The sequence below is a fragment of the Chlamydotis macqueenii genome, chromosome 1, assembly GCF_036417535.1.
Source record: "Chlamydotis macqueenii isolate bChlMac1 chromosome 1, bChlMac1.mat, whole genome shotgun sequence".
NCBI classification, from domain to species: domain Eukaryota; kingdom Metazoa; phylum Chordata; class Aves; order Otidiformes; family Otididae; genus Chlamydotis; species Chlamydotis macqueenii.
The window spans coordinates 159,074,298-159,101,515 of NC_141556.1; the positions used below are offsets into that span (position 1 = coordinate 159,074,298).

At 34.4% G+C, this 27,218-nt stretch overlaps 1 protein-coding gene across 14 annotated transcripts in view; it reads left to right on the forward strand.

The window, feature by feature from the left end:
* The window catches only part of DOCK9 (dedicator of cytokinesis 9), a 135,871-nt gene that overhangs the window by 83,244 nt on the left and 25,409 nt on the right, over positions 1 to 27,218 (forward strand). For 6 of the 14 annotated variants that reach the window (XM_086771115.1, XM_086771170.1, XM_086771099.1 and 3 more), the window contains exons 28-39: positions 3,596 to 3,742; positions 4,434 to 4,517; positions 5,134 to 5,245; positions 9,670 to 9,848; positions 10,626 to 10,742; positions 12,192 to 12,312; positions 13,103 to 13,236; positions 16,788 to 16,902; positions 18,465 to 18,531; positions 21,072 to 21,119; positions 22,947 to 23,083; positions 27,021 to 27,136. In XM_086771115.1, coding sequence (XP_086627241.1) covers positions 3,596 to 3,742; positions 4,434 to 4,517; positions 5,134 to 5,245; positions 9,670 to 9,848; positions 10,626 to 10,742; positions 12,192 to 12,312; positions 13,103 to 13,236; positions 16,788 to 16,902; positions 18,465 to 18,531; positions 21,072 to 21,119; positions 22,947 to 23,083; positions 27,021 to 27,136 — 1,377 coding nt within the window. Of the gene's footprint in view, positions 1 to 3,595; positions 3,743 to 4,433; positions 4,518 to 5,133; positions 5,246 to 9,669; positions 9,849 to 10,625; positions 10,743 to 12,191; positions 12,313 to 13,102; positions 13,237 to 16,787; positions 16,903 to 18,464; positions 18,532 to 21,071; positions 21,120 to 22,946; positions 23,084 to 23,624; positions 23,669 to 27,020; positions 27,137 to 27,218 lie in introns of all 14 variants that reach the window. The other 8 variants (XM_086771153.1, XM_086771138.1, XM_086771145.1 and 5 more) reach the window with 2 other exon arrangements.

Consider the following 27,218-nt stretch of genomic DNA (forward strand, 5'->3'; position numbering starts at 1 on the left):
GTTGGATTTGGTAGGTGGTACTCTGAAAAACGACAACATACTGTTTTAGCTGGGCTAAACCAAGTTTATGTAATTTTTCCTGGTTTTAACAAACGTACAGAAATCCTCGCAAGTTTTGAAACAGCAAATGGATTTTAAAAAAACTTCAAAGAAACCACTAACTTGCTGTCATGCAAACCCATTTCCTTAATTTAATTATAACTTCTTTACAGTAGGGATTATATTTTTAAACTGAGATCAGATGGTGGATAAAATAAGTGCAGTAGAATGCAATCTTTTTAAAACCAGGAGTCCATGTGAACAAATGCAAAATAAATGCAACTTACTTTTCAGAATGACTCTTCTAGTGTCCATGTTTTTAGTGTTCTCTCCCATATAATCTGCATCACTTGTATGGTATGGTATTCTACCATTGGAGAGCACTCACATTACTACTAGATTTAAATAAATAAATAAATAAATAAATTTCTTTCCTCCGCAAGTGCTATACATTTGCTCAAAGCTAGTATGTCTTTACTGGCCCATGTAATTCTAATAATAAATTATGTTTGGAGAACACCAGCATGTACATCTGAGGAACAAATTCAATTTAACAAGACTTTCATTTTAGGGAAAACAAAGTTGTTAAAGGAACAGTGGGTCAGTTACAGATGTCTGACTGATTTGATTACCTGGTGTTATGGAAATATGGTATGGATTGGGGTAGGCATAACCATTGCTATTACTCAGAAAGACCTTCATCTCTTTGATGCCTAAGTGATCTAAGTAACTACAATAGAAGGCACTGATTGTTTTCTTTTTTTTAGTAGTAATAACCAGTAGCTGAGACCTAGTGGCCTCAGGTTTGCTGTACTTGAAAGACTGAGCAGTTCATTTTGTGATTTACTATATGCTATAAATTACATGGTGTGTGAAATGTGGTGTAAAATCAATTTCTAAGGCTTGTTATAAGTAATCTTGGGATTTTCATTAAAATGTGCCAAAAAATGTAGGCAAGAGACAATTCAGTGTATGTTTATATTCCTGAAGATTGGTCTAGGAGTTATGACCTTTCTTTATGTGATACTTGACATCAACTTGTTGCATCGAATTTTGTCTACTACATGGGGTTATATAGTCGTATAAGTTCTGAATAAGTCTTGTTCATTTTAAGTAATCTTTCTGCCCTACAATATCCTTTAAGTAGGCTAAAAATTCATGTAATTTCATTTTAATGAATGTTTGCTCTGCCTCTTAACAGCATGATTATAAACATGCATTTTGTAGAGGTGGGCTGAGAAAATACTGAGCATGGAAAGAGCATGAATCTCTTCAAAGAAAGTACTAGTTGCATTTTATTTCTGATTCCAGGTGTCCAGAAAGTAGATAAACCACAAAAATATGATCAAAATACTGGTAGCACTTTGTAAGAGAGCTCATTTTATTTGAGAAAATAAGGATGCACAGTGAGGTTTTTTCATAGACTTAGTAGGTTCTATAGCTGTAAATCTAAGATGATAACAGTTCATGAAGAGATTTTCTTATGCAGCATTGAAACTACCAAAATGTTGCCACGTTTTTTTGTTAGAACTTACAGGTATAGAAGCACGCAGTAATTTTACCTAAAGTGGAAAGAAACCCCAAACCAAATAACAAACAAAAAAACCCACCCCCAAAGCCCTAAGATGAATGCTGGAAAATACATATCTGGTTTCTGTTGATGTCCCACTCAATAGTGTGTTCTGCATGCTAGGTTAGGAATCCCATTCATTTCAGGTTAATATATTGCTTGTTTTTAATAATATCTTCAAAAGCAACCCTCAAATATGAACTGTTCTATCCTACAAAGGAAACAAATTCTTTTAACAAGCACTTTTAGATTCTAGTACTTGGCTGTGTATCACCTTGAACTGCTGTTCTTTCTCACTCTTCCCCTGCAATAACATGAAATTAGGTTCATAGCTTATAAACTACTGGAATGACGTTTTATGACAGTTTTCTTGTTGTCTCCACATTTCATGTTAAAAAGATGTTTCCAGTTTTAGAACTAACCTTATTGTCATCTTCCCTGTGACATGAAAGAAAAAGGAGCAGGACTCATGTCTTGTTTGCATGTGTCCTCATTCCTGAACATTGCTTCTTGATTTACAAGCCCCTGAAATATCAAATACATTATTTTGCTAGCTTTTTTTCTGTTTTATTGGGTAAAGCAATAAATGGAACATGCATTCAGATATTTCCTACTTACAAGCTCTGATTAAAAGATGCATTTCTGGGTGCAGCAAAGTTATTTCTATAGCAAGAATTTAGTAGTATTTTTTAAAATATTTAATTACTGTCCAACAAAAACTGAGTTAAAAGAATATCATAGGACACTGACTGACATACCCACCAACAAGATTTTTAATTTTTAATTGTTATTTCATTCATGTGTACTGTTGATATTTATACAGAGATCTTTTTCAACTTTAATATCTATTTTTTAAAAATAGGACTGGAGACTTCAGAGCACAGTTCAAACACAAAAGAAGCAAAACGTATAATCATCAATTTATGCAGAGCCTTGACAATTAGTTGTTCTGTCTAGGAATGTTACATTTGGTGTAGTTCAGAAAACTATTTAAATAACAAAGTATTCAGTGCACTTTGATGTTTTGATTTCAGTTTTCAGAAAGAAATGACATAATGACTATACAGTTGAAAGACTTTTGTCAGCATCAACTTGTTCAGCCTCACACCACCTGTCATTAGTCCCTTCAGACAAAAGACAGAATCATTATTAAAGATTGTAAGATGCAGAGAAATAAAAGAGGCTCTGCAGTGCCAAAAAGCTGAAGAGATCTTACTGACCAAGAGTGGTCAGAATGTACAAGATCATTGATGAAGATAATATAGATGGTGAGTGGAAAGGAGGAAATTGTGAACGTAAAGGAAATCTTTTAAGCTAATTGATGTATTACCTAAAAGCAAGGGAAAACTGTTCCAATTGGGGAATCTTAAAAACGTGAAGAGTGAGATTCTGAAGCCTGGAAGAGCTGAGATTTCAAGTCACTGATGAGCAAGGGAAAGAAAGAAGCAGGAATGAGAATTTCTGCAATGGCAAAAGGCAAAGGAGTTTAAAAGATTGTTGCAGAAAAGCAAAAATTTATTTTTTTTCCAAGACAGAAGAGGAAGTCTGATAATGCAGTTAGTCTGTGTAAACCAGCTGGTGTCTCCTTTGGAAAGGAAGATAGCTAGAATTAAAGGATTTGCTTTTTTTCTTAGGTTCTGTCATGTAGTCTATTGTAGTATAGAAAATTTCTAATGCATTACACTTAGACTTTTATACATGTGTTTTTGTCATCAGACTGCCTTGCTTGAATTTTAATAACAGCTGTTAGTGCATGTTGTTATTTGTTGTAATATTTTCTTTTAACCAAATTCTCTTTTCCCCCCTTAGTCTAGAGAGTTCAGGAAAATCTTGAATTTAAAGAAAACGTTACAAATGAAAATTTGAAAACTTTCTTTGTGTCTCCCCTCTCCCTGTCAAGATATCTATATCTTATCTAAAGTAAATTTTCTGATATATTTTAGTGTTATAAGCCATATTAAATATTGTATCTGAATTTGTTTCTAGCTGTTGCGAAACCAGAGATTTTCAGCTTCCTTTCATCATGCAGTTGAAACAGTTGTTAATATGCTAATGCCACACATCACTCAAAAGTACAGAGACAATCCAGAGGCTTCAAAAAATGCCAACCATAGCCTTGCTGCCTTTATAAAAGTAGGTATACAAGTGACTTGGGCTCTGGGGTTACTTTTTCAACAATATTGTTTCTTCGTAGATTTTACAGAATCTTAAAGCCTCATATAAAACTGAATATGCATAGTGCTTTTTAAGTAATAATTCTGTGTCTCTGTTAAATGCATTGTACAACTTGCATCTTCTGTAATCAGGAAGACGTCTGTTCAAACATTTGATATTTTAAAAATGAGTTTGTATTTTATCCAAAATTTTTTTTTTTAAATTGAAAAATATCATCTAGGTTACCTTCTAGTCCTATAAGAGCTTCATACCTTGAGTACTCTTTTATTTTCATGCATTTTATGTAGACAGACTTTCAGTGTCTTTCCTTTTGCAGCCAATAAGATCCAGTAGGGAGAAAAAAGGATGGGAAATAAAATGGTAGATAAAGCTGCTAGTGGCATATCGTTTTCCTTTCTGTCAAGATAGAGCCCTTCTCTTCAAACAGCTTTTTATTTGCAATTTGTTTACATTCTGCGCTCTAAGAGAAAATTTGGTATTCGTATATGTATACATATATTTAGTTTGCTTGTTTTATTAGTTTTTGTATTCAAATGGAAATATCAATAATGTATTTGTAAAATAAACTTATTAAATACAGAAATAGAATTACTGAGCACTGAGACAGTACTAAATCAATTCTATCTTGGTTTTGCTTGTTTTTCCCCAGAGGTGTTTTACTTTTATGGATAGAGGCTTTGTTTTCAAGCAAATCAATAACTACATCAGCTGCTTTGCCCCAGGAGATCCGAAGGTACTCAGTGTTTTTAAACTGTTTTTAGGAGTTGCTGCCTCTTGATGCATATGGATAGAGTGCTGCATTAAGTCTTCAGACTTCTTCCCAGTTACATTGGAAGTCCCTGTGCTGTCCCTACAGTATTTTTTTTTTCCATCAAATAACCTTTTTCATATTTTGATTCCCATCTTCAGGTGCAAGTTTAACACCCTAGAGAATGTGTATTACAAAAATGGTGGGGGTGCAATACTAAGCAGAAATTTTAAGCATGAATGTGAGAAGGGCTAAAGTTGGAGGAGCTGATGTCTGAAAGCTTTCTGTATATTTACTGTGGTGATGAAAGCATGTACCAAAAGTCCAAAGAATTTCTTTCATGCATCCAAACTCTTCTTGCACCAATACATAATATGCTAGTAAACTTAAATAACTTTGGACAATGGTAACAGTAAATATAACTATATCCAGTTGTTAAGTATGAATTCTGCTGGAATTATTTTATACTGGCATATGGAACTTTGACAGATCTGTATCCCTTATACTGCAAGACTGAGAGAAATTTAGAAAGCTAGTTTTAATGTGTTATTCAAATCACTGCATCAGTTGTTTAATTTATACTTTAAAATTATTTTTGCAGACTCTTTTTGAATTCAAATTTGAATTTCTCCGTGTAGTCTGTAATCATGAGCACTACATACCTTTGAATCTACCAATGCCATTTGGAAAAGGCAGAGTTCAGAGATACCAAGGTAAATTCTTCCAAAGAAGTGTATGGTATATTTCTTAAATGTCACTTTGTTATTAGACATATAGACTGTGTAACTTCAGGTCTATGAGATGTTGTAACCTTGACATTGTTAAATGGAAGCCTAAAGTTATAATCCTTTCATTTACATGTAAAGGAATAGTTTAGGTAGCAGAGTGATCTATCCAAAGTATCTTGTCCTTGAAAGATATGTTAAACTATATGCTTGACTCTACCTCCCTTTCCTGCTATGATTATTAAGTTTGGGTTTTTTTTCATTAGTTAGCTTTTAATGTGCTAGCTGCAGAAGGCTGCAACATTCCTGTAGGTAGGTGTGCAGTGCGAGTACTTTTTTTCATTCAGGTTTGAAGGAACTTCAGTAGGCCTGTAGTCCAACCTCCTTCTCACATCACCTCAGGCCTTCCCTTTTCTAGATGAAACAAGCTCAGTTTCCTCAGTTTGTCATGACAGGACATGTCTTCCAGCCCTCTAACTATCTTGATGGTCCTTCACTGAACTCACTCAAGTTAAGATCCTTCTTGTACTAGAAGGCTCAAATACTACACATGATATTACAGATATGTCTAACAAACGCCAAGTAAAGGGGAATAAACACTTCTCTTGGTAGACTGGCTATGATCCTGTTGATACAGCCCAGTATGTTGTTAGCTTTCATTGTTGCCGGGATGCCATGCTAACTCCTGTTGAAGCTACTGTCCACCTGGACCCCTAAGTGTTTTCCAGCAAAACTGATCCCAAGCTAGTCAATCTGCAGCTGGGACCATTGCAGGAAGCTCGCCCATCCCAGGTGCAGAATTTTGCATTTGTTCTTGTTGAATTTAATTGACATTTCTGTTGAGGCATTCCTGTAGAATCTAGATTCTTCTGAAATGCAACACTGCCCTTGAGCACCTATGATCTATACCCCATCCACAAACTTGATGAGAGTGCACTCCATCTCCTCTTTCATGTCTTCGGTGAAGTACTGTTAAGTAGGATAGACCCTGGGAAACTCCTCTTGTAGCTGGTCTCCAAGTAGAGTACAAACCATTAACCACCAGTCTTTGAGCCTAGTGACCTACCTAAGTCTTTTGCATGTTTAGGTGTCTATTCACTTAGACTGTAATGTCCCAGTTTGGATACTGTGTCCATGTGGACATCTGCTATTCTCCCCTTATCCACAGATCTAGTAAATTCATTGTAGAGGACAGGTTAGTCAAGCATGGTTTACTCTGGGTAAGTCTATCCTGGCCATTCCAAATCACAGTCTTCACTTGCTGAAAAATGGCTTTGAAGAGGACTTGCACCGTGACTTTTCCAAGGACCAAAGTGAGGCCTGCAGTTCCCTGAATTATACTTGCCCTTTTTTTGAAGATGCATGCAATGTCTACCTTCTGCCATCACAAAGTCCTGATTTTGGGAGACCCTGATCACCCTGGCTTAACAAAGGTGATGGTGAATGGTCTTCCAATGACAGCAGCTAACTATCTCCTCATCTCATCTGGTGCTGTGGATTTGCATGAGTGAAGGTCTCTCAGGAGATCCCTAACCTGATTATCCACTGCTGATAACTTTCTTTCTTGAATCTAGTCTTCAGACTCTTAAGGCCTGGGAACCACAGCAGTGAAGGGAAAAGTAACGAAGATCTGGAATACTTCAGCCTTACCAAGTCCACTGTCTCTTGATCACAGTCCCCATTCAGCAAATATCCTGTATTTTCTTATTCAGGCTTTTCATGCTGATGTAGTGGTAGAAGCTATTCTTGTTGCCATTGATGTTCGTTACTGGTTTCAGCTGTAGCTGAGCTCTGGCTTTCCTGGCACTGGCCCTGCATATTTGGTCAGTGCTTCTATATTTCTCTTTTGTAGCTTGTTCTTGCTTTTCTACCTCATGTGCCTTTTTTTTTTTTCTTTTTTTTTCTTTTTTTTTTTTTTTTTGGTACATCTAGCCTTGTACCAAAACAAAGAGTACGTTAGCTATTGCATTTGTGGCTGTGAAGACATCAAGACATCATTTATTTCTTCCAGGCATTGAACTATAGCAGGCATCAATAAGCACAAGGGAGGAAGGTGCTTTTACAAGTAACAAGTAAACCTGCCTAACATTTATGTTTTTGTAGAGTACGTTTTTTTTTTCTGAAATTCAGTAGACTCTGCTGGCATAGTAAAGTTGAGTATAACTAATTAACATTTTCATCAAGATGGTGAAACAAGACTTGGGACTAAGAGTTGGACAGCTGCACAGAACTTGTTTCTGTCTTGGCTTTTTCAGCCTTTGGGAGTGTCTTGGATAATAACACTGCATAAATATTTCCATAGAAAAGGTAGTATGATTTGTTGGCTTAAGGATCCTAAGAAAAGAGCAAAACTAGTGAAAGTAGTGTTTTTGATTACACAATAAGGAACAGTGTAACATGCTGCTTCCTGGTGAAGCAAGAGTTCAGCCAGGAAAGAAGACCTGTGTCAGAAGTGTTTCTGGCTCCGTTTTGCTATCTCAAGCAAAAAGAGATCGAGTGATGTGGTTGGCTCTTAAGTGAGTTAAAAGTAGGCCTGTAGAACATCTGTGCTGTTTTATCTATGTTTCTTGCTGACTTAATGGATTCTGTTACTGGGAGAGTTCATTGAAAAATGAAAGTGCTTTGAGATTAGCATCTATTTTCTGATTACTGTGTTGAACAATGACTGTGAATATGAGAAACTCTTGAACACTTCCTCAGCTGAAATGTTAAATGTATATACATTCTAATAAATAAGATCTTCAAACTAAAGTTTCTCTTAAGCTGCCATATATTCAGTACATAAATGAAGTGAATTATTTTGTTACACAAAAAGTACTTCTAAAGAGGAGCCGTTTAACTTTGCTGTGTCAGATTTGCTGGGGGTTTGTGTGTGTATATGTGTCTATACGTCATGGTTTAGCGCCGTGGTTTAGCAGCTAAAATACCACACTCACTCCATGCTCACTGCCCTCCACAGTAGGACAGAATTGGGGAAGAAAAGAAGGCAAAACTCGTGGGTTGAAGTAAAAACAGTTAAAGAGAACAACAGAGGAAAAGAGAGGAGAGATGGAAAACAAACAAAACAATAACAGAAAATACTTCAGCACGTAATTTACAGTACTATAGCTCATGCTGCCGATGCCCAGCTCCCTCCCCAGTAGCAGGAGCCTCCTCTCAGCACTGTTCCCCCTTTCTATATGGAGCATGATGTCGCAGGGTATGGAATAGCCCTTTGGCTAATTTGGGTAAACTATCCCAGCTGTTGGCTAGTTAGTAAGCTATCCCAGCTGTGTCCCCCAGCCACAGGTGCCACCAGCTCCAGTTCCTCTCCCAGCTCAGGTGGAAATCCTAGCCAGAACCAGGACATGATATAATATCTATATGGGGCTTAGTATAGATTTACAGTTGGTTACTAACTTTATGAAAATAAATACTTTATGAAATAAAATTGCATTGCAGTGGTTTAAGCACAAATGTTCAAATAAAATGTTCTTTAATTCCAATTCTATTGCAATTAACACTGAATATATAAATATTTCTGGAAAAATATAGTATTGTTTAATTGTAGCAGAAAAATTGTGTACTGTATTACAATGCAGGTCTAATTTCCATAGATGCATTTAAATGGTCTTATTTAAATATTATTGTATCCTTTTATGTTCTGATGTATTCAGAAGAAACTGCTTAATTTGAACACGTGTTGCAAATGCAGTCTCTTCATTACATTTTTACTACACACTGCAAGTTTTTGGGTCCATTTTCTTAGAGAGTATCAATTAACCAAGATCACAGTTGTTAGCAGGCTTTATAGTCTGTATTCGTAATAGATAGCTATGTAAGATAATGAAGAAGGAACTTAAAACTGCAGTACAGAAATCTAAAACTTCTTAATCCATGTTTTGCTGGCAGTCCTTCAAATTTACGAACCTGGGACTGAACCACAGACTAAATTAAATTCTACTTCTACCATGCAACTGAATTCCTGAAAGATAAAAAGTGCACAAAGGTTGTGCACTGTGTGGGTTTTCAGTGCATGAATATAGATCCAGAACTTGAATTTGGAGCTATAAGATGCTGGTCCAGGTAAACTTAATAGGAAAACTTTTGAATATTGGACAGTATTTAATTTTTAAAAAAATAATATGTTTGGATTTCTCCAGCTTCTGTTGTTTGAATATACATCATCATTATCTGTTTAATAAATGCATCATTATGCAGTGAATCGGGCTAGGGGTATATGAGAAACTATGATTATATATATTATTATATATAATTATTATATTATATATATTATATAATATTATATATTATATATGAATATGTATGAATTTGTCAATAATGTTGGAAACATTTTAGTTCAGTCTTAAGTTAATTGAGAAATTGGTTTACATAATACCGTTCCTTACATAAAACTTATACTTTACTTCCAGACCTTCACCTGGACTATTCATTAACTGATGAGTTCTGTAAAAATCACTTCTTAGTGGGACTGCTTCTAAGGGAGGTGGGCAATGCATTACAAGAGTTCAGAGACGTGCGGCAGATTGCTATTGGTGTGCTCAAGAATTTGATGATAAAGCATTCTTTTGATGATAGATATGCTTCCAGGGTAAGTGTATTGCTGTGCTAGTAGTATAAAATAATAAAGATGAAGCGTGCACACATACAGACAGTTTGTTTTTCTTTCACCAAAAGCTTGCTAATTTTCAGCAACTTATTTCTATTCAAACTGTTATGAAAATATGTATGCAAATTGTATCAAAATCAATCTGCAAATCCCATATTTTTCCCAAATTAAAGTACAAAACACCTTTTAACATAATTTCATGTGTTTATTACATTTTAGCACAGTGTAGTCTAACTACTGTTCTTGAACTAATTAGATTTTTATGAATGTTTTTAAAGCTCTTACTTTCATTAATCATGAGCATTTGGCAGCTATCCTTCTATCATCTATTATTTGTAAAATAAGTATGAGAAAGTTACAAGTCATGGTAGTAAATTTTGAATGACTTTCAATTTTCCTGACTTTTTTTTAAACATCAGCTGTGCTGTGGAGAAGCCATAACAGTTTAATGGAAGATATCATTAATTTATCAAGCTAACATAATATTAATTTACTTGGTTAGTCTGAGCTAAAATCACATTAATTTTTTTTTTCTGCATTATCTTGAAACAGTAAATAACATTTACTGACCTTCTTTAAATTAGACTTAAATATGGTGGTAATCACTGCGTTTGCCATTTATGAACTAATGAATGTGGGCTCTGGCTTGGCAAATATTTTTTTAAATGCTCTATTTTTGTAATTTAGGAGTGAATCACTTAAAAAATAGTGATAAAATGAAACCTATAATTTTTAAATTAATTCTTGCACTCTATTTAGAGCCATCAAGCAAGGATAGCCACTATGTATTTGCCGCTATTTGGACTGCTCATAGAAAATGTTCAGCGAATCAATGTTAAAGACGTGTCTCCGTTTCCTGTTAACCCTTCTAGCAGTGTGAGTGACCATGTCTGTTTGGTATTCTGAATTATTTTTATCGTAACTCATTGGTAACATGTATATAAAACACTATATACTTCTGGCAAACAAATTGTTTCATAAGCTTCAGAGTTCTGTGCTTTTGTTCTCCTTGCTGCTTCTGAGCTTAAACGCTTAGTTAACCGTTATGGTTTTGGCTGCAGTTTCTCTTGTCTAGCTAAGTTATGCCTAACATGATAATTGGCTAGTTTGGTCCTACATACAGGTTACAGTGCCCTTATTGATCTCCAGTTGAACCTCTGAAGATTTTTGGAGAATACTAGGCCACACAGATTGCCCCAGCATCATTCTAGTGCCATGTGACGCTACTGCCATGTAACATTTTGCTTTTTCTGTATCTCTGGTGCATGTGCCTATATTTCAATACAAGCTATGGATCACATAGGATTGGACCTGCTGCATGTTTTTGAGTGTTCTAAGAAAAGCAAAGAAGCTGAAGGAACATTGTATTTGAAATAAAAAGTTATCAGTTGTTTCTGCAATTTAATGGCCTTCTGTTTATATCCAATATCCAGTTTTGAGACAACTTCTGTGAGAGGAGTTTTGATTAAATTATCTCTGCTTTTTACTCAAAAATGACACTTCTCGTTAGTCTGCCTCCCGGTTTGTATAAATAGTTTGCCTCTATTCTTGTAGATCCTGTCATTGGAGGCACTTGCAAATACTTTTTTTTTTTTGTGCAAGAGGATACTCCTCTGACATCTGACACATAGATAATTAGTTACGTTTGCTAAAATTCCAACAGATTCAGTAGTTGCTGTTGCTGTTTGGCAGAAAAGATTGTATATTGGTGGTAGATTTTTTTTTTTAATTTTACTTTTGAATTCAGTCCAACACTGAAATAAATGGACCACCAAAAAAAAGATTAATTTTCTAGAAATTAGAGAAGAATTTTTAACCTTAAAGAAGTGTGGTTTTTGGAACACCTGTAGTGTAAGAGGGCTACAAAATGAATTCAAATTGAATTTGTGAAGGTATGTGTTGATATATTGTAGTTGCATACAATTATTGAAGCTAAGATGTAATTACTAATGTATTTTATTTTTGTCAATTTCTTGCTGTGTTCCATTTGGTATTAAGAAAGAAATGCACAGTACTCTTCTAATAAGATAAATGTTTGGGTGTTTGAAATAAGTTATTTGAGTCTTTTGGAAATATCTGTTTTATAAATGCAATGGAATATTCATTTCTTCAATGTTTCCTGAGATATCTTAAGTTTTAGGCTATCCCAAGCTTGTGCAAATACCTGAACATCTCATTCGATGCTTTTGAGCATATTTAATAGAAATTAAAATTTAAGAAAGAAATATATAACAAATACTGCTCCAGAAGATAAAAGTATGTCACATTCACTAAGTCCATAATGATAGAAAACAATAATAACTTTTTCCTCTCTTTTCCAAGCAGAGCGCAAAGGATGATGCACTTAATTTGCCAACTGCAAGCCAGCTAGTAACACCACAAAAATCAGGAAACACATTGGATAACAATCTTCCTAAAGACCTATTTGGTGTTATCTCTGGCATTGGTAAGCACTTAACAAATAAAATAATTTAAAAGGAACTAGTTTCCTTTTCCACTTGTTACCAGAAATAATTGTTCTGTGTCCAAATTCAGTTGCTTTCTGCATGTATACTTGAAGGTTACGGCTGCTTTCAATAACAGAACCCTAATGCAATGAACTGCTCAGTATGGGTCAGAGTTCACAGTCTGTACACGGAATCTTTATCTTAGGATCTTTTGGGTTTTGCTTTTCTATTTGAAACTAAAGCTATTTCCTGGAGAGAGCTACTTTTTCCCTTGTCAAAGGTGATAGTTCTTGCTGCAGAGAAACAGGAGACAAGACTAGCCTTAGGCACTTAGGGAAGAGTGCTATAATCCATGGTTTTGTACATGAGGTTAGGGACCACTTGTAAGTGGAGTGGTGCTTGTGTGCAGCTGTGGGCATCCTTCTGTCTGTCTTCTTAATGTGTTTTTCTATTTGTTGTTGTCTGCTGTAATTAGTTGTGTCACTTACTAGTCAATTAAAAAAAAAAAAGAGATAAAAATGGGGAATGGGAGTTTTTAAAATATACGTGCTTCTTCATGTAAATGTGTATGTACTGCTACATGTGTTTTTTACAGATGTGTATGTAGTTGTACCTAGGTCTGTTTATGTACATAAATATATACTTTGCTGAAACTCTAGAATATGTTTGGCTTCATTAAAAGCAACTAAATGGAATTAATTATTTGCCTTCTTAAAAAAAAAATACATGGTGGTTTTAAATATGTATGTATTGTTTGAGATTTTTATATAGTTTTGGGGTTTTTTTTAGCTTCTCCATATACCACATCAACTCCGAATATTAATAGTGTGAGGAACGCTGACTCAAGAGGCTCTCTTATAAGTACAGACTCGGGAAACAGTCTCCCAGAAAGACAGAGTGACAAGAGCAATTCTCTTGACAAGGTAAAAAAAACCAAACCAAAATAAAAAACCCAAAGTGTATTCCTAAATTTTCATCTTAATTCTTATAGAAGTTAACTTTTCTAATCTCCATGGAAATAGGCTTTCTAGAATAACTGTAGAGCAGTGTTTTAGTTAAGTTTTTCTTTTGCAGAATAATTATCATACGAACTCTTTTTGCACTGCATTTGTTAAGCTGTTCTGCAGAAATACAAACAGATATTCAGTGCAGAGATGTAAGCAAGTAGTTGTTTCCTTTGCTAGTGAAAGGCACTAGCTGTAGTGTATTGAATTTCGCTTGAGAGAACTGAATTCTAGTTAGGACAGCTTCTTTGATTTTGTGGAGACCTTCACTCCATCCTGTTCTATATAAATATACGTAGCGTTTTTTGAATTTTGAAAAACTAGTTACTGTGCTTTCTCTAGGTGATTTCTTTTATATTAGTTTAACTTCTCTAAATAATTTAACTTTAAACCTGTTACAAATTAGGTGCTCTGGCTGCAGCAGCTATGAGGTATTCAGTTATGTCTTTCTAGAGCTTGTGTTGATACTGATCGCATTTCATTTTCTTAGATCTTGTTGTGCAAGTCACAACGTTAACTTTTTCCCCTTGACTCTGACATGCCTTCGTGTGGCAGAGAGAGAAGCTTCTCAGAAGGCACTCTGCTCATGCTATGCGCCCTAATGGAGAAGAAGAAGAAAATTCTCACCCTGCAAAGAAAAACCGTGTTACTATGGATTTTTCACTTCTGACAATTCCAGCTTTGCCAGAGAAAATTTTGCATGCTGCTTTCTCTCTTCAGTTACAAGAAGTATTTATTTTTTGTGCTTGATCTAGTTAAGCTTCTGAGTGAAGTGTGTCATCAGTAGTTTTGCCGCTTCTTTGCAACAGTTGAATCTCAAGCCAAATATGTACAATGTAACCATGTTAAATACCAAACTTGGAATAATTCGTTATTTAATTTAAGCATAAAAATCTAATCAGCTTAAATATCAGCAGAATTTGAGTCTTAGGGTCTTTAATATAAACAGAACTGAAAAATCTTCTTCAACGTTGACCAAGTGAATAAAGAAATATGTTGTGCATACACTGTTGCTAAATGGCAATACTGTCATCTATTACTTAGTTGTCATGTTATTAATTACAAATGTGTAGTGTTTTTACAAGTAAAAGAGTTTTCAAAGGAAGTCAGCATCCTTTGAAAATTCTACTCTGGTCTGCCAATTTAGGTAATACAGGCTTTATGTTTTGCATGCCGTTAATATTTTCCCTGAATAATACTTAATCCTGGCTTCTTATTCATTGCTTTCCAAACTTTGTTTCTAGTGGATCAGTTGTTCAGTGCACGTTATCTTCAAGTTTTTGCTCATTGCTTGATATCATTACTGAAGAGCCATGTTTTTGTTCTAATTTTCTTTCAGAATAACCTGTAGAACTATGCTTGTGGAATCAGAATTGGCTGGAAGTATATCAGTTTCTGTTTTAACATACTTAGCATACTTTATGGGTTATTGATATGATTTTAAATTAAGCTTGTGAGTAGCTGTAGTCCTAGTTTTATCCATGTACTTGTTCAGCTATTTTAGAGGGAATATTATCTAGTGCTCTGGACAGTACCAAACAGTCTAGGAAACTCAAATTCTGTTTCTGCTCTGCCATCCGTTAATTGCCTGCTCTATTTCAGTATCCATCAAGCTGTAGAGTATCACCTCCTTGTTCACCAGAGATATTTCAAAGATAAACAGTTTGTGAGGTCTTTAGAATCTGCAGTAATCAGGCTTACATAGGTCCAGTTCCTCCTAAATTACAGTAATTTCTGGCTATTATTAATTGTAGTTTTACATTCAATTTCACTGCACATCCATTCAATGGCTAGTATGTGACAGATTTACAAGGGTTGTTTTAGCACAGCAATTCTCCCCTTTTACATGGAACGCATTAAAAGGCTCAGCAGTCAATTGATGTATATGCTGTGAAATGTTCCCTCGTGGATTAGCATGTCTCCTGCTTTCAGTGGGGAGTGTTCCTGGAAAGGTTCTGCTCTTGAGGTATACCCACTTCTTGCTTTGTTTGTGAAACCAAGTGCTTTTCTCTCTTGAGTCTATATTTTTATTTTATTTTTTTCTACTTTGGATATTATTGCAGCCTTTTAGTACTTAAACGGGCCATATAAGAAACATAGGGACAATTTTTTTAGCAGAGTCTGCAGTGATAGGACAAGGGGTAATTTTTTGAAACTAAAAGAGCATAGATTTAGCTAGATATAAGGAAGAATTTTTTTACAATGAGGGCAGTGAAGCATTGCCCAGAGAGATGGGAGATGCCCCGTACCTGGAGATGTTCAGTGTCAGGCTGGATGGGGCTCTGAGCAACCTGATCTGGTTGGAGATGTCCCTGCTCCTTGCAGGGGGGTTGGACTGGATGACCTTTAAAGGTCCCTTCCAACCCAAACCATTCTATCAGTCTATAAAGGATTTCTTCCAACACTGGTATATGTCCTTAAAAAGGTCATGAAGCCAAGATGATCCAACTTTGTTGTAGAAACAGAGTTGCACAGATAAATTCTACCAGACTGTTGACTTTACAAAAAAATTGTAAATGTCTGGTTCATTTTCCATTCACATAAGTGGCATCATATTGGAAGTTTGGGCACTAAAAAGGACATAATTTATCCTTTAAACAAACATTTACAGAGTATACTAGTAAAAGCCTCAGACTGAGAATTTTGTAACACTTTATTGTGTGGAAATTATTCTTTTACAGATAAGTCTTTGCCTAAAGTTCAATGCATATATTCTCACAGTTTAGGGTTTTTTTTTCCTTTTTTTTTGTGGTACACATTTTGAAAGATCACTTATGAGATTTCTTTTTTTTTCTTTTTTGACAGACTTTAGTATTTAGCATTGCTGATTAACCTCCCACAAGTGTAGGAACTGTATTAACAAATGAAACAGGGAGAAAGATTTTTTTTTTTTTTTTTTAATTTTTATTTTTTTATTTTTTTTTAAGGCAAGGGCAAGTTACTTACCAGTAGTTAATATTTCAGATTATTATATTATTGCTATTTATGAGTGTTTTCCTTGAGTTTCCTACATGTTTAAATTGAAAGAATTTTGTAGAGGCAGGTCTTTCTGCAATTCAGCATAAAATCTCTTCAAAAGCAAAGGAGAGAAGTGTTTTGCCTAACAGTAGCATTCATTTTTAAAGTATTTCATCTAAGCAGAAGGGGCATGCCTGATTTCTACAATGCGGGTATCTGTGTGTAATTAACTTGATTAATAACCACTGTTAGGTAACTTTTCCTCTTACTCCTCCCCCTGGGGGGGGAAAAATACAAAGAAGGAAATAAAAATAAACAAAGGTAAAGTGGCTTAATTTGGTGTACTTCATGTGTGTAATGTGTGTTTTAGTGACCTGTCTCTACGTGAAATATTTTTGTCTCCATTCTGAGATCCTTTTTCTGTTGCAGGAATTAATAAGGCAATTTAAAACATTTTAGTTTATCGTCAGTTTAAGAACTATTCAGCCAAAATATGTCCGTTTTCTTTTCAGAACCAACAGAGCAGCACTTTAGGAAGTTCTGTAGTTCGATATGACAAACTTGACCAAGCAGAGATCAAAAGTCTGCTTATGTGTTTCCTTCATATTTTAAGAAGTATGTCAGAAGGTAGGCAATTCCACCTATTTTTCATAAATTCAAAATGCATGTGATTCTAATACCTTTTCAAAATCAGCAGAATGTTTTAAGTGTAGGTACCGTATTGTGCTGTGTTTTGCAAATATGTGTGATTGATCAAATTAAGCTCTGACTGAAACCGTTTAAGCATTAAATACTCATTATTCCTACAAAGTGTGAGGCTAACTAAAGGACTTGGTAAGAAAGCGAATATTTGTGTGTGATTGTACAGTCTGGTTTGGAAAATGAAGGTGATGGATAGTTCATTGATCAGTAGAAGAGTCTTGGGCTAGACCATTCCTCCATTCTGCAAAACTTCCTGATGTCGGGGAACCAAATGACTTACTGTGTATATTTCCATTTCTGGAATGAGTATATTAGTGCTTCTTCATTCTCCTGGGATGTTTGTGGGGTGATCCGTTGATTTTTTGAAAGAGTCATATTATCCTGGAGAAGGTTGCAGAGGCAGAGAAATACTGTATGAATGGCAAATCTTATTTTTTTACTAGGATTATGCAACTCAGAATCGTCCCTATCTTTGATCAATATTTTAAAAAAGAGACTAAGGCCTTTATGTTAGAAACATTTACATTTTTGTTGGTGCTAAAAATATCAAAAGTAGTTAATTTATTTTCTGTGCCTATTTTGATGTTAATTTCTAAAAATCAAGTTTGTACTTGAACTTTAATTTATTACACCACTTAATCAAGAATGAGAATTAAAACGTTAATAAGCATTCAGTATCCAGTCACATAATTAGATTTTCATCTAGTTATATTGGTATTATTTTATGTATTTTAATTACAAAGAATAATAAAACTCAAAAATATCTCTTTCACTATTTTACACTCTCAAATATGTAAAAATTAGTCAAAATTTCTAGGAAATTCAAGTTAAAATTTACATAAGCACAGGGGAGATTTTTTGATCTCAATCCTCCTGGACAAGAACAAGCATCAAATAAATTTTGCCATACATCTTTGTAATAATTTTGAGTTTGTTAGCTAATTTTGAACATTTTTGGCAAAAGAGACCAGGTCTTGGCTGTGTAACTACAAGCTTTGTAAAAAATATATAGCCATTTTTGAAATCTGTGCAAATAAAGAAGATCTGAAACCTGGACTGAAAAACTATCCATAGTAAAGCATTGTAAACTGCAAAAGAAGAAATCATGAATTTGAATTTAAAAAATGTTGAGATCTATCTATAAAGAAGCTAGGATATAGGGCTAACAGTCCAAAGTATTCTGAAGTCTTATATTTTTAGAATACTGTAGTCACTACTGACTATGCAGTTATTACTATTTAAAATACGAACTTGTGTGGGAAAGTTATGGATTAATTAAAAGCGTATTGTAGAAACTAATTTTGAGAATTGATAAGTAGGTTTGTATAATCAGCTTCAAGGACAACTTTAAACAGTAATAGTTATCTGTACCCCACAAGCCATTTTTAGATTCTCTGAATCCTCATTATCTGATGTTAACTCTTCTACTTAATATTTTTATGCATTGGCTGCCTTTGTCTTGTTTTTAATATTTTTCATTTTCCTAGACGCACTGTTTACATATTGGAACAAGGCTACAAAATCTGAACTCATGGACTTTTTCACAATTACAGAGTAAGATTTTTTTTTTGTTGTTATTAAGCTTGTAATAAAATCATATGTTCTGCTATGCTGTTAAAAATGTAAATGTGAGTATAACTGTGTATATACGTTTTTATTACTTGTTAGAAAAAACAATGCTGTCTTGGTCTGTTTAGAAGTCCTTAACTTGGTGTGCACAATTGTATGTCTGTCCAATTCCATGGTAGTTTCTGGAATTAGGCTATACAGCCTATACAAATTGAAGCAACTCCCAAACAGTGAGTAGTGCTCAGAATACTACTATACTCATGGAAGAGGAACCAACTGTCTTGTTACCTGCCTGCAGTAAAATGCATCTTGTAATGTGAACTGCTGAAATTATAGGAACTGTCCTCCTAGCATTCCTCTTGTGTCTTTTGCGATTCTGTAAGGGAAAAGATATATGGGGTGAATCCAGTATTTGTTATCAATGGCTACACTCTATCCCTGTGTACACCTAGGGTGTTTGTTCGTGAGAATTGACTGATAAATTAATAAAAAGTGAAGAAGGTGCCGTTTGCTTGACGTGGTGTGCCACAGAAACCTTTCTGCTTGCCTTGCTTGTTTCACTGGACTACTTGTCTTTGTTTCTGTAGTAGAGGCTCAATCAATGTAGTAGCAGTTGTTCATTGCGTTATGGAATGTGCTACTCAAGATCTATTTTAGTAATATATTGTAGATAGTGTTTTAACTCATCATTTGAGTACATCTGGTGTGATATTGATTGTATGAGAGACAGAACTGAACAAGTAAGTTAGCCTACTTAGACTCTGAAGCCTGAGGTGTAACCTGTGATAGTGAATAGTATTTTGTCATTAGATACTTCTTATTTAAGTGCTGGATAGGATTGGCTTGTGATCAAATCAGTAATCTCAAATTACTAATTATCAAATAATATTTCCATCACAATAGCAGCATATGGAATCAGAATAAAATTTCCTTCTTGTTAGTGCAGTGGACAATGTCACAGTTCCTTAAAACAGAACGGGAACAAGGCTCATAAAATTCTCCCTCTTCCAAATCTAGGAGTATTTTGTCAATGCAAATAACAATCATTTTGATCATGATTTTTGTTAATACAGGTCATTACAGTAGTTTCTTGTTACCTCAGTAAGACAGTGTTTCTGGTAGTTAGGTACTTGCCATTTAAAGAACTTTTTCTGAAAAACTTAGAGTCTAAAAGAAGGTACCAGAAAGGGGAATTGAGATTAGTTTGCAAATAAAGTGACAAGTTTGGGGGAGGCTAACACCATTCTCACACTGTTTGGAGACAGATAATCTGCTTATATCTGAGTACAAAATGGAGCCGAGTTGAAGAGACAATTTGCCAGTCTTCTCCCTCATTCATTCACAACTGACACATGGAAAAGAGAGCCTGAAAACTGGCTGTCGGTTTGGATTTACACTTTAAAGAAGAGCTTTTAGAATATTCTTACCCGAGGGACAAGGGAAATTGCATTAAGTGTTCTGAATTATCAGGATAATTACGTACAGTGGGAAAAGGGTCAAATAAAATCATTATTACATTCTCCATTCGTGCCATTTTTCTTGATTTGAAAGCATGACTTCTAGTTTAGTAGTCATCAGTGTTGTGTACTTACCAGCTGTGAAGACAAACGGAGGCATCTACCAAATCAGGTTTTACTTTCAACTTTCTTGCTGGATCTTAACCAGTATTCTTTAAAATATAACATCATATTGAAGTACAGTTTGGTTTTTTTTTTAATGAAAACTTATTTTTGGGGGTTTATCTTTGTCATCCTCTTATTGTGAAAGCAGATTCCCTTTAAAAAATAGTTCTGTCAGAAACCCTGTTGTTGTTATCTTGGAATCTGGAGACATTAAAAAAACCCCAACAAAACAAAAGAGAAAAACCAAGAGAGTTTAAACCAGGGGGGTGTGGGGGGTGAGAAGGGGGGGCACAAAATATATATTGCCCTTATTATGAACCCTTATACACATTTTTTCAACATTTGTGTAAATATATGTAATGTCTGGTTATCTCTTTGCTTCTGTCCTTCATGTTACTTGTTCTGGATTGCTGTTCATTTGTAGATAACTGTAACTGTGGGCCTCATTTCACATAATGAAATTTTGTCTGTGATAGTGGAGGGTAAATGTTTCTTCTCTATAAATACTGAAAATCTAGATGAAGCACTTGAACTCACTGTTTACAGTTTTCTAAGATGTTTTTTCACCATTTGGCCCTTCTATCTTATCCCTGTTAGACTCACACAAGCTATTTTGAGTCAGTGTTGAGAGAGGTGTGCTCTGGAGGCAGCTTTATGTGCATTTTGCTATTAATCCCAATTTGTGCAAAAAACCAACCATCTGTGACTGATTTCAGCAGAGCCATGTTTACCTTGTCTTGGCTTGGGAACTGGGAGGAAATTTTAAGAGTGAGAGAAATAAAGTTGTTCTATGATGTAAGAGTTTAAAGTTAAACAAAAGTAATAGTTCAATAATTCCAATGTACATAAATCTAGAAGAGATTGTTTTAAGTGTTGCTTCTCTGACTTATTTGTTCTCTGCAGAGTATGCTTACATCAGTTCCAGTACATGGGAAAACGATACATAGCCAGGTACTGTGTGGAATTTAAATTTCACTGTCTTGTTCACTAAGAATAATAGTGTGTACAACATGCATTGAATCTCTATTATAAATAAATTGCATGAGTAGAAGAGTTATTGTGATACGTAACAGTTTGAAGTAAGTAACTGATTACTATGTTAACAAATCTGTATCTTGTCTGAAAGCCTGATATCTGTTTAAGAATGTGTGTATTGTGTTTATTATCAATTACCTTTAAATCCACCCCTTAAATACTATCTTTTACAGCATTTTCCTTGAAATAGTGTCTTTGGGGAAGAAATTTTATTATTTAACTGTTTTGTCTATTCACTTGGCCATAAAAACCATGTCCGTTGAAATATTTTAGTAATTTTATATGTAGTGTTTTTACTGAAAGGTGAGTAGTGAACATTGCAATGCTGATGTTTTTCAATTTGAAGTCCACAGTACTGTTAGATACCTGTATATTCCCACTGAAGACTGTTTAGGAGAAAATCTGTGGGAGTCAGAAACATGTACTAAATTAATTTAATATCTTTGCATTAATGTGGTTTTTAATGTGGAGTAGTTTTTTAACAGAGTAAAATACAGCAACTTGTTTTGGCCTTAGACTGTGATTGACATGGTAATACTGTTACAATTGAACTTGTTGAAATACTGGCCCTCTTGAATTCAGTGAGGAGGTTGTTGCTGACTTTGGCTGGTAAAGCGTTCTAACTAAAATGTTAGCTTTTCTGTTTTTAATTTAGATTTAATGGTGTATGAATCTCTTTCTACAAACAACAAACTTGACTATCTCCTTGGAGATTTTTCAGAAAAAAAAAAATCTCATCTCTGTTCACATATCCTAAAAAAATCAAAGGCCAAAATTAATCTGGCTTTCTGAAGGTTTTGATTATAACCTTTGTGTTTAAATGTACCTCAAACTCTGGATTTACAGGAGTCTGTAGTTTTCAATCTTTTTGTAAAAATTCTTCAAACTAATTTGTTTGACTAGTCTGTAGAAAAGACTACCACACTTACTTTTTGTTTACTGATCACCTAAGTCTGTATACTGCATGTTAACACTAAAAATGTTAAACTATAGAAATAATCTGATGTTCTACAGGGATACTGAATTTTCCTAGTAAATGTAGCTTTCTGGTCTTTCACATTGTCGTTACATTGAAGTATATCACAATCAATGCACGTACTCTTAAGATACACAAATGACGGAGAATGAAAGGGAACAGGGAATTCTGTAATTCAAGCACTGGTTTTCATTTTTCATCAGCTCTGGTGGTGGTACACAATAGGAAGTTAGCCTGTACTGATTGCTAACACAGATCAATTTTCTGTTTTCTTCACTTGATTGCTGCTGTTTAACAAAGTATATGGCTCTTCTCCCTTCCTGCTTGGGTAAGATGTACATGATAATACCTCAGTTAATTCCTGCTCTCCTGTTGCATGTATGCTTTCTAATTTTACCACTGTGTGTCCTTCTAACTTTTCTTTTCTAAAAATTTTACAATTAAAATAGAGAACTTGGTTTTGTGTTCTGAATATTTTCAGAATATTTATGTTCTCAAATATTTGTGTTTTCAAAAGCTCTGAAGTAAATTGAGCACTTCGAGAGTGACTGCTTTTGTGCTTTTGCTTTCATGCTTTGAGGTTTTAAGAAAGAGTTTGCTGTGATACTTTTTTTAAAGCTACCTATTTTTGTTTTATAAATAAAACAGTAAATAGGTTGCATTATAATTCTTTCTATAAAACTTCTTGTGCTTAACTAACACTTCCTATCTTGCTGCAGTTTGACATGTCTAACTTTTGCTTCTATCCCATTTCACCCAACTTGCAGGAACCAGGAGGGGTTGGGATCCATAGTTCATGATCGAAAATCTCAGACATTGCCTGTTTCCCGTAACAGAACAGGAATGATGCATGCCAGATTGCAGCAGCTGAGCAGCCTGGATAACTCTCTCACTTTTAACCACAGTAAGTCTCATGACATGATAACATTCGTCATCCTCAACCAGTACCACAACACCAGAGACAGGTCCCAGAGCCACACCAGTGCATTTCAATGACTTCTGTTATTCTAGGTCAAGCGAATAGCTGGAATCAGTCGATGGTCTGTTCCCTGCTTTATGATAGAACAGTCAATGCTGGCTGATGCCATAATATGGAGCATGGTTAACTGCAGTGTATTTTAAAATTGTATTTTAGAATCACAGAATCATAGAAATTTTATTTTATTTTTAATTATATGCACTTCAACTTTGTGTTGTGCATAGTTACAAAATTTACTTATTTTTTCTATTTGCTTTATTAAGCTTCATTTTTCACCCCCCCTCCTTGGTATTATAAATGATTAGTCTAAAAGCAAAAATATGCACTCAGACCATATCTCCATGTTTTGACATCCCCTAAGGAGAAATAAGTTTCTTAGAGTTTCTACAGAGATTGTGAAGCCCATGATTTGGTTTGTACGGAAGTGAAAAAGCGTCCAATAATGAAGTGATTTTTCTGTTTTCAGTGTGAGAAAGATATCAAGTATTCTTGGAATTTCTGTAGACAATGGTAAGATTTAATCAGGTTGAAGTTAGCTTGTATAAGACCGCTGTATTGAAAACTAAATCTGCTTGTGACCTATCTTTTTAAACATGCTGCTCTTAAATTGCAGAATATACTGTATGTAAAGTATTCTAAAGCACCATTTTTCAGTTTTCAGCTTCAAAAACCAATGAAACTCGTTGACTAATCCAGTAAAATACATCACTGGTACTGAAAAGAACTGTGTGCAATAAAGCAATTATTTGATTTAACTGTATGTTCACGGTGTTTATCCTTTTATTTCCGAAAGCATATCTAACTGTCCTTAAAATCTTTTAGCTCGTAATCTGTAATGTAAAGCAACAGTTAGCCTAATTGCACAAGACTTACCACATAGTCTAGTGGAAAAACTGAAGGAAAAAAAATCCTACCAAAACTCTCTGTTTATAAATGCATTCTCATGCCTGTTTAAATACAAGAAATGCAGTTATTTGAATTTTGAAATGTCAGAAAACTATGTAGCTGTGCAAATTACTTTTTATTTTTCTTGTGATCAGTCTGCTAGTGCTGTATCATAATAATTTCTAGATGGTTTTTGATACACAAAAGGAAGAGCTTTCATGCTAAGTAACTACACATTCAGTATGGTAAAAGACTTTGTAGATAAAGACTTTTTTTTTTTTTTTTTTAAATCTCTTGGAAATAAGTAACACAACTGTTTCTGGGCCCTGTGCAATGAGATTTCCAATTTCCAGAACTTGGCAAAGTTCACTGATTTTTAGGAAACAGTGAGCTGAAAGATTTTAATAAATGCATGCTTATGTAAAAATAAACTTTCTGTTGTTTTCCCTCTGAATGAAATTATGAAGGAAGGTGTCTCATTCAGGTAACGTTGCATAAAGTGATAATAGGGTTTTTGGGTTTTTTTTTTTGATGTTGGATATTTAATGAATATCAGGACATTACACCTTGTATTGATCAAGGTTTTACCAAGTGAAAATATGTTGTTGTTAAAGCCATGTTAAATGTGAAATTGATTTTTATATCTTTCATCTTGTGGTCTAACTCTTAGGTTTGTTTGGTTTTTTTTAGTTGTCAGTCTGCCTGTATCATGTATCCAAAGTAGTTTTCCGAACTTTAATAAATCTTGTAAATATCCTGTATGGGATATATACAGGAGGGATGTAGCTGGAGGATATACCTGCTTTACTTGTTCCTAAAATCATTATTTGGCAAGATAGTTGTCTTTCAATATAAATTATAAACTTAATTTCTCTCTTTCTAATCATTTAAGCAAGGAATAGAACTGAAGTAAAGCTGTAAGTGATATTTCACATCTTTGAGTAATTTAGCATAGTTTTATGCTTCAGTATGAAGTTAGGCCCTTTGTTCAATGCTAAAGCATCTTAGTAGAAAATAGAAAAATGTAGATTGATAGGTACTGTTGGGGCTGGAGGAGAGAAGGACACTCACTAGAATAGTGACATGCAAACGTACTGAAATACAAGAGAGATGTCCTGCTCTGTAATAGCAGTAGGTAATCATTGTCAAGCTTGTAGTTATTAGAGATTATCCCATTTTAGTGTTCTTAGATGGTTTTAAATCCAGTTACTCTGCAGTAGTGTGAATGTATGGGTGCATGTTCATGTGCACATCCAGGTAGATGTCAGTGTTATATGTGGTAATTGTAGTTCCATAGTTTCTTAAGTTACATGTGAAAAATAGAATCCGTTATGTTGGTTATATGTGAAGAATACAATACTAGTTTCTCTAAAATAATAGCAAATTAAAACAAGGATAGTTTTTAGCACGTATATGGAAAAAGCACTGCTCAATCAGTCTTTTAACTCCACTGAATTGAGTGTTCCTTTAAGTTTGCATCCTGCCCAAAACTTTTGCTCTAGTAATAATGCGGAGTAATCAATCAATCTGTTTGTTCTAAATTATTTGTGTGAAGAACAAAATTTGAACTGTTAGGAATCCTGTCCATTGACTGCAGTTTTCACCTAGTATTTATAATAACCTTTGCACCTTTCTTCTTATCTGGAAGAGCAAACAAATTGTTTCTTTAAATAATGTTTCCCCTGTCCTCAATGGAGTTTTCAGAATAGTTGTTATCTCTTGGTATCTTCAACATTACCGAAACCACAGACTAACTTAAGGATTTCTGGTCACCCAAAGATGATAGCTGTTAAAAAAAGAGTTTTTCTTTTAATTTCTTTAAGGAAAAGAACACTTTTACTAAAAGAAAAATATTTGGCAAACAACTGCTCTGTTAGAATTTGCTTTCAAATGCCATTTGTTCCTTTCCGTAGTTAGAGAAGTGAAGGATGTAGCTGGATTGAAACCACAAAGAAAATACATGGGAGGAGGAAGAGGTGGAGGCAGAGAGAGTGCAAGAGATGACAGGAAAGAGATGTATACTTCCTAACAGAAAGAATGTATACATCCAAAGAAGCTGGTGGTTATGGGTGTGCATGTGTAGTTCAGCCAGTGAAGTGAGAAAGTGCAGAAGGAAGTGGCCAGACATGATTATAAAATATGTCATTTCTTCTCTTCTTTTCTCGCTCTCAACAAGTTTGTTGTGCTTGTCATTGATTTAAGGATGCTAAGTTGACTGCAAGTCTAACATCTAAACGTGATGGGACCAAATTCTTACAAAGCAACCAGGGCACATTTATCAATCTGGGTCTTAAAATCAATGTTAGGGAAAATAAACAACATATTGTAACCAGTGCTCAAGTACGATGTGTTTTTAAAATTATTGAAATACAATAGGGAGTTAAAAGCAATAAAATATTTTGATTAAATCTAGAGTAATTGCATGGTATTGCTACAGAGCAGAATTAATTACTTGGATCTTCAGCTGCATATAAGTACGTGATTAAATTCCTTCACCTCTTAGTGGTTTGTATTTTTATAATGGTTGATTTATGATTGACATTAGAATCATTATAACATCGCTAAATTACCAATACATATTTTCAGTTGTAACTCCATCCTACTGCACTACCTATTTTAAGAATATATATGTGTGTATATATATAGCTGTGTACATTTATATATATACATGCGTGTATACATACATACACATATATATGAACATCAGACATTTGGTGTTTTAATTGCTGTTTAATGCTCCAGTTGTTCACATTTGTACTTAATATATTTTATGATCTTGTGCAAATTATGTTAGAATAATTATATGCACTTGTTTGAAAAATATTTAAATGCATATTAATTATTTTTCTGTATTGAATACTAACTTCTGTCAGGCTTTTTACTTGTTAATTTTTTCCTAGTTCAGCAAGTCTTTTCTAAATAAGAAACATTAAAATGCGTATATCCAACACTTACACTTCATTTGGAATTTCTGTAGGCTATGCCCATTCAGATGCAGATGTTCTTCACCAGTCTTTACTTGAAGCAAATATTGCCACTGAAGTTTGCCTTACAATTCTGGATACTCTGTCATTATTCACAATGGCTTTTAAGGTTTGTTCTTGACTTGGTATTAATATCTCACATAATTTCAGAAAAAAAAAATCTTAAAAATAATTTTTAAAATTATATTTTG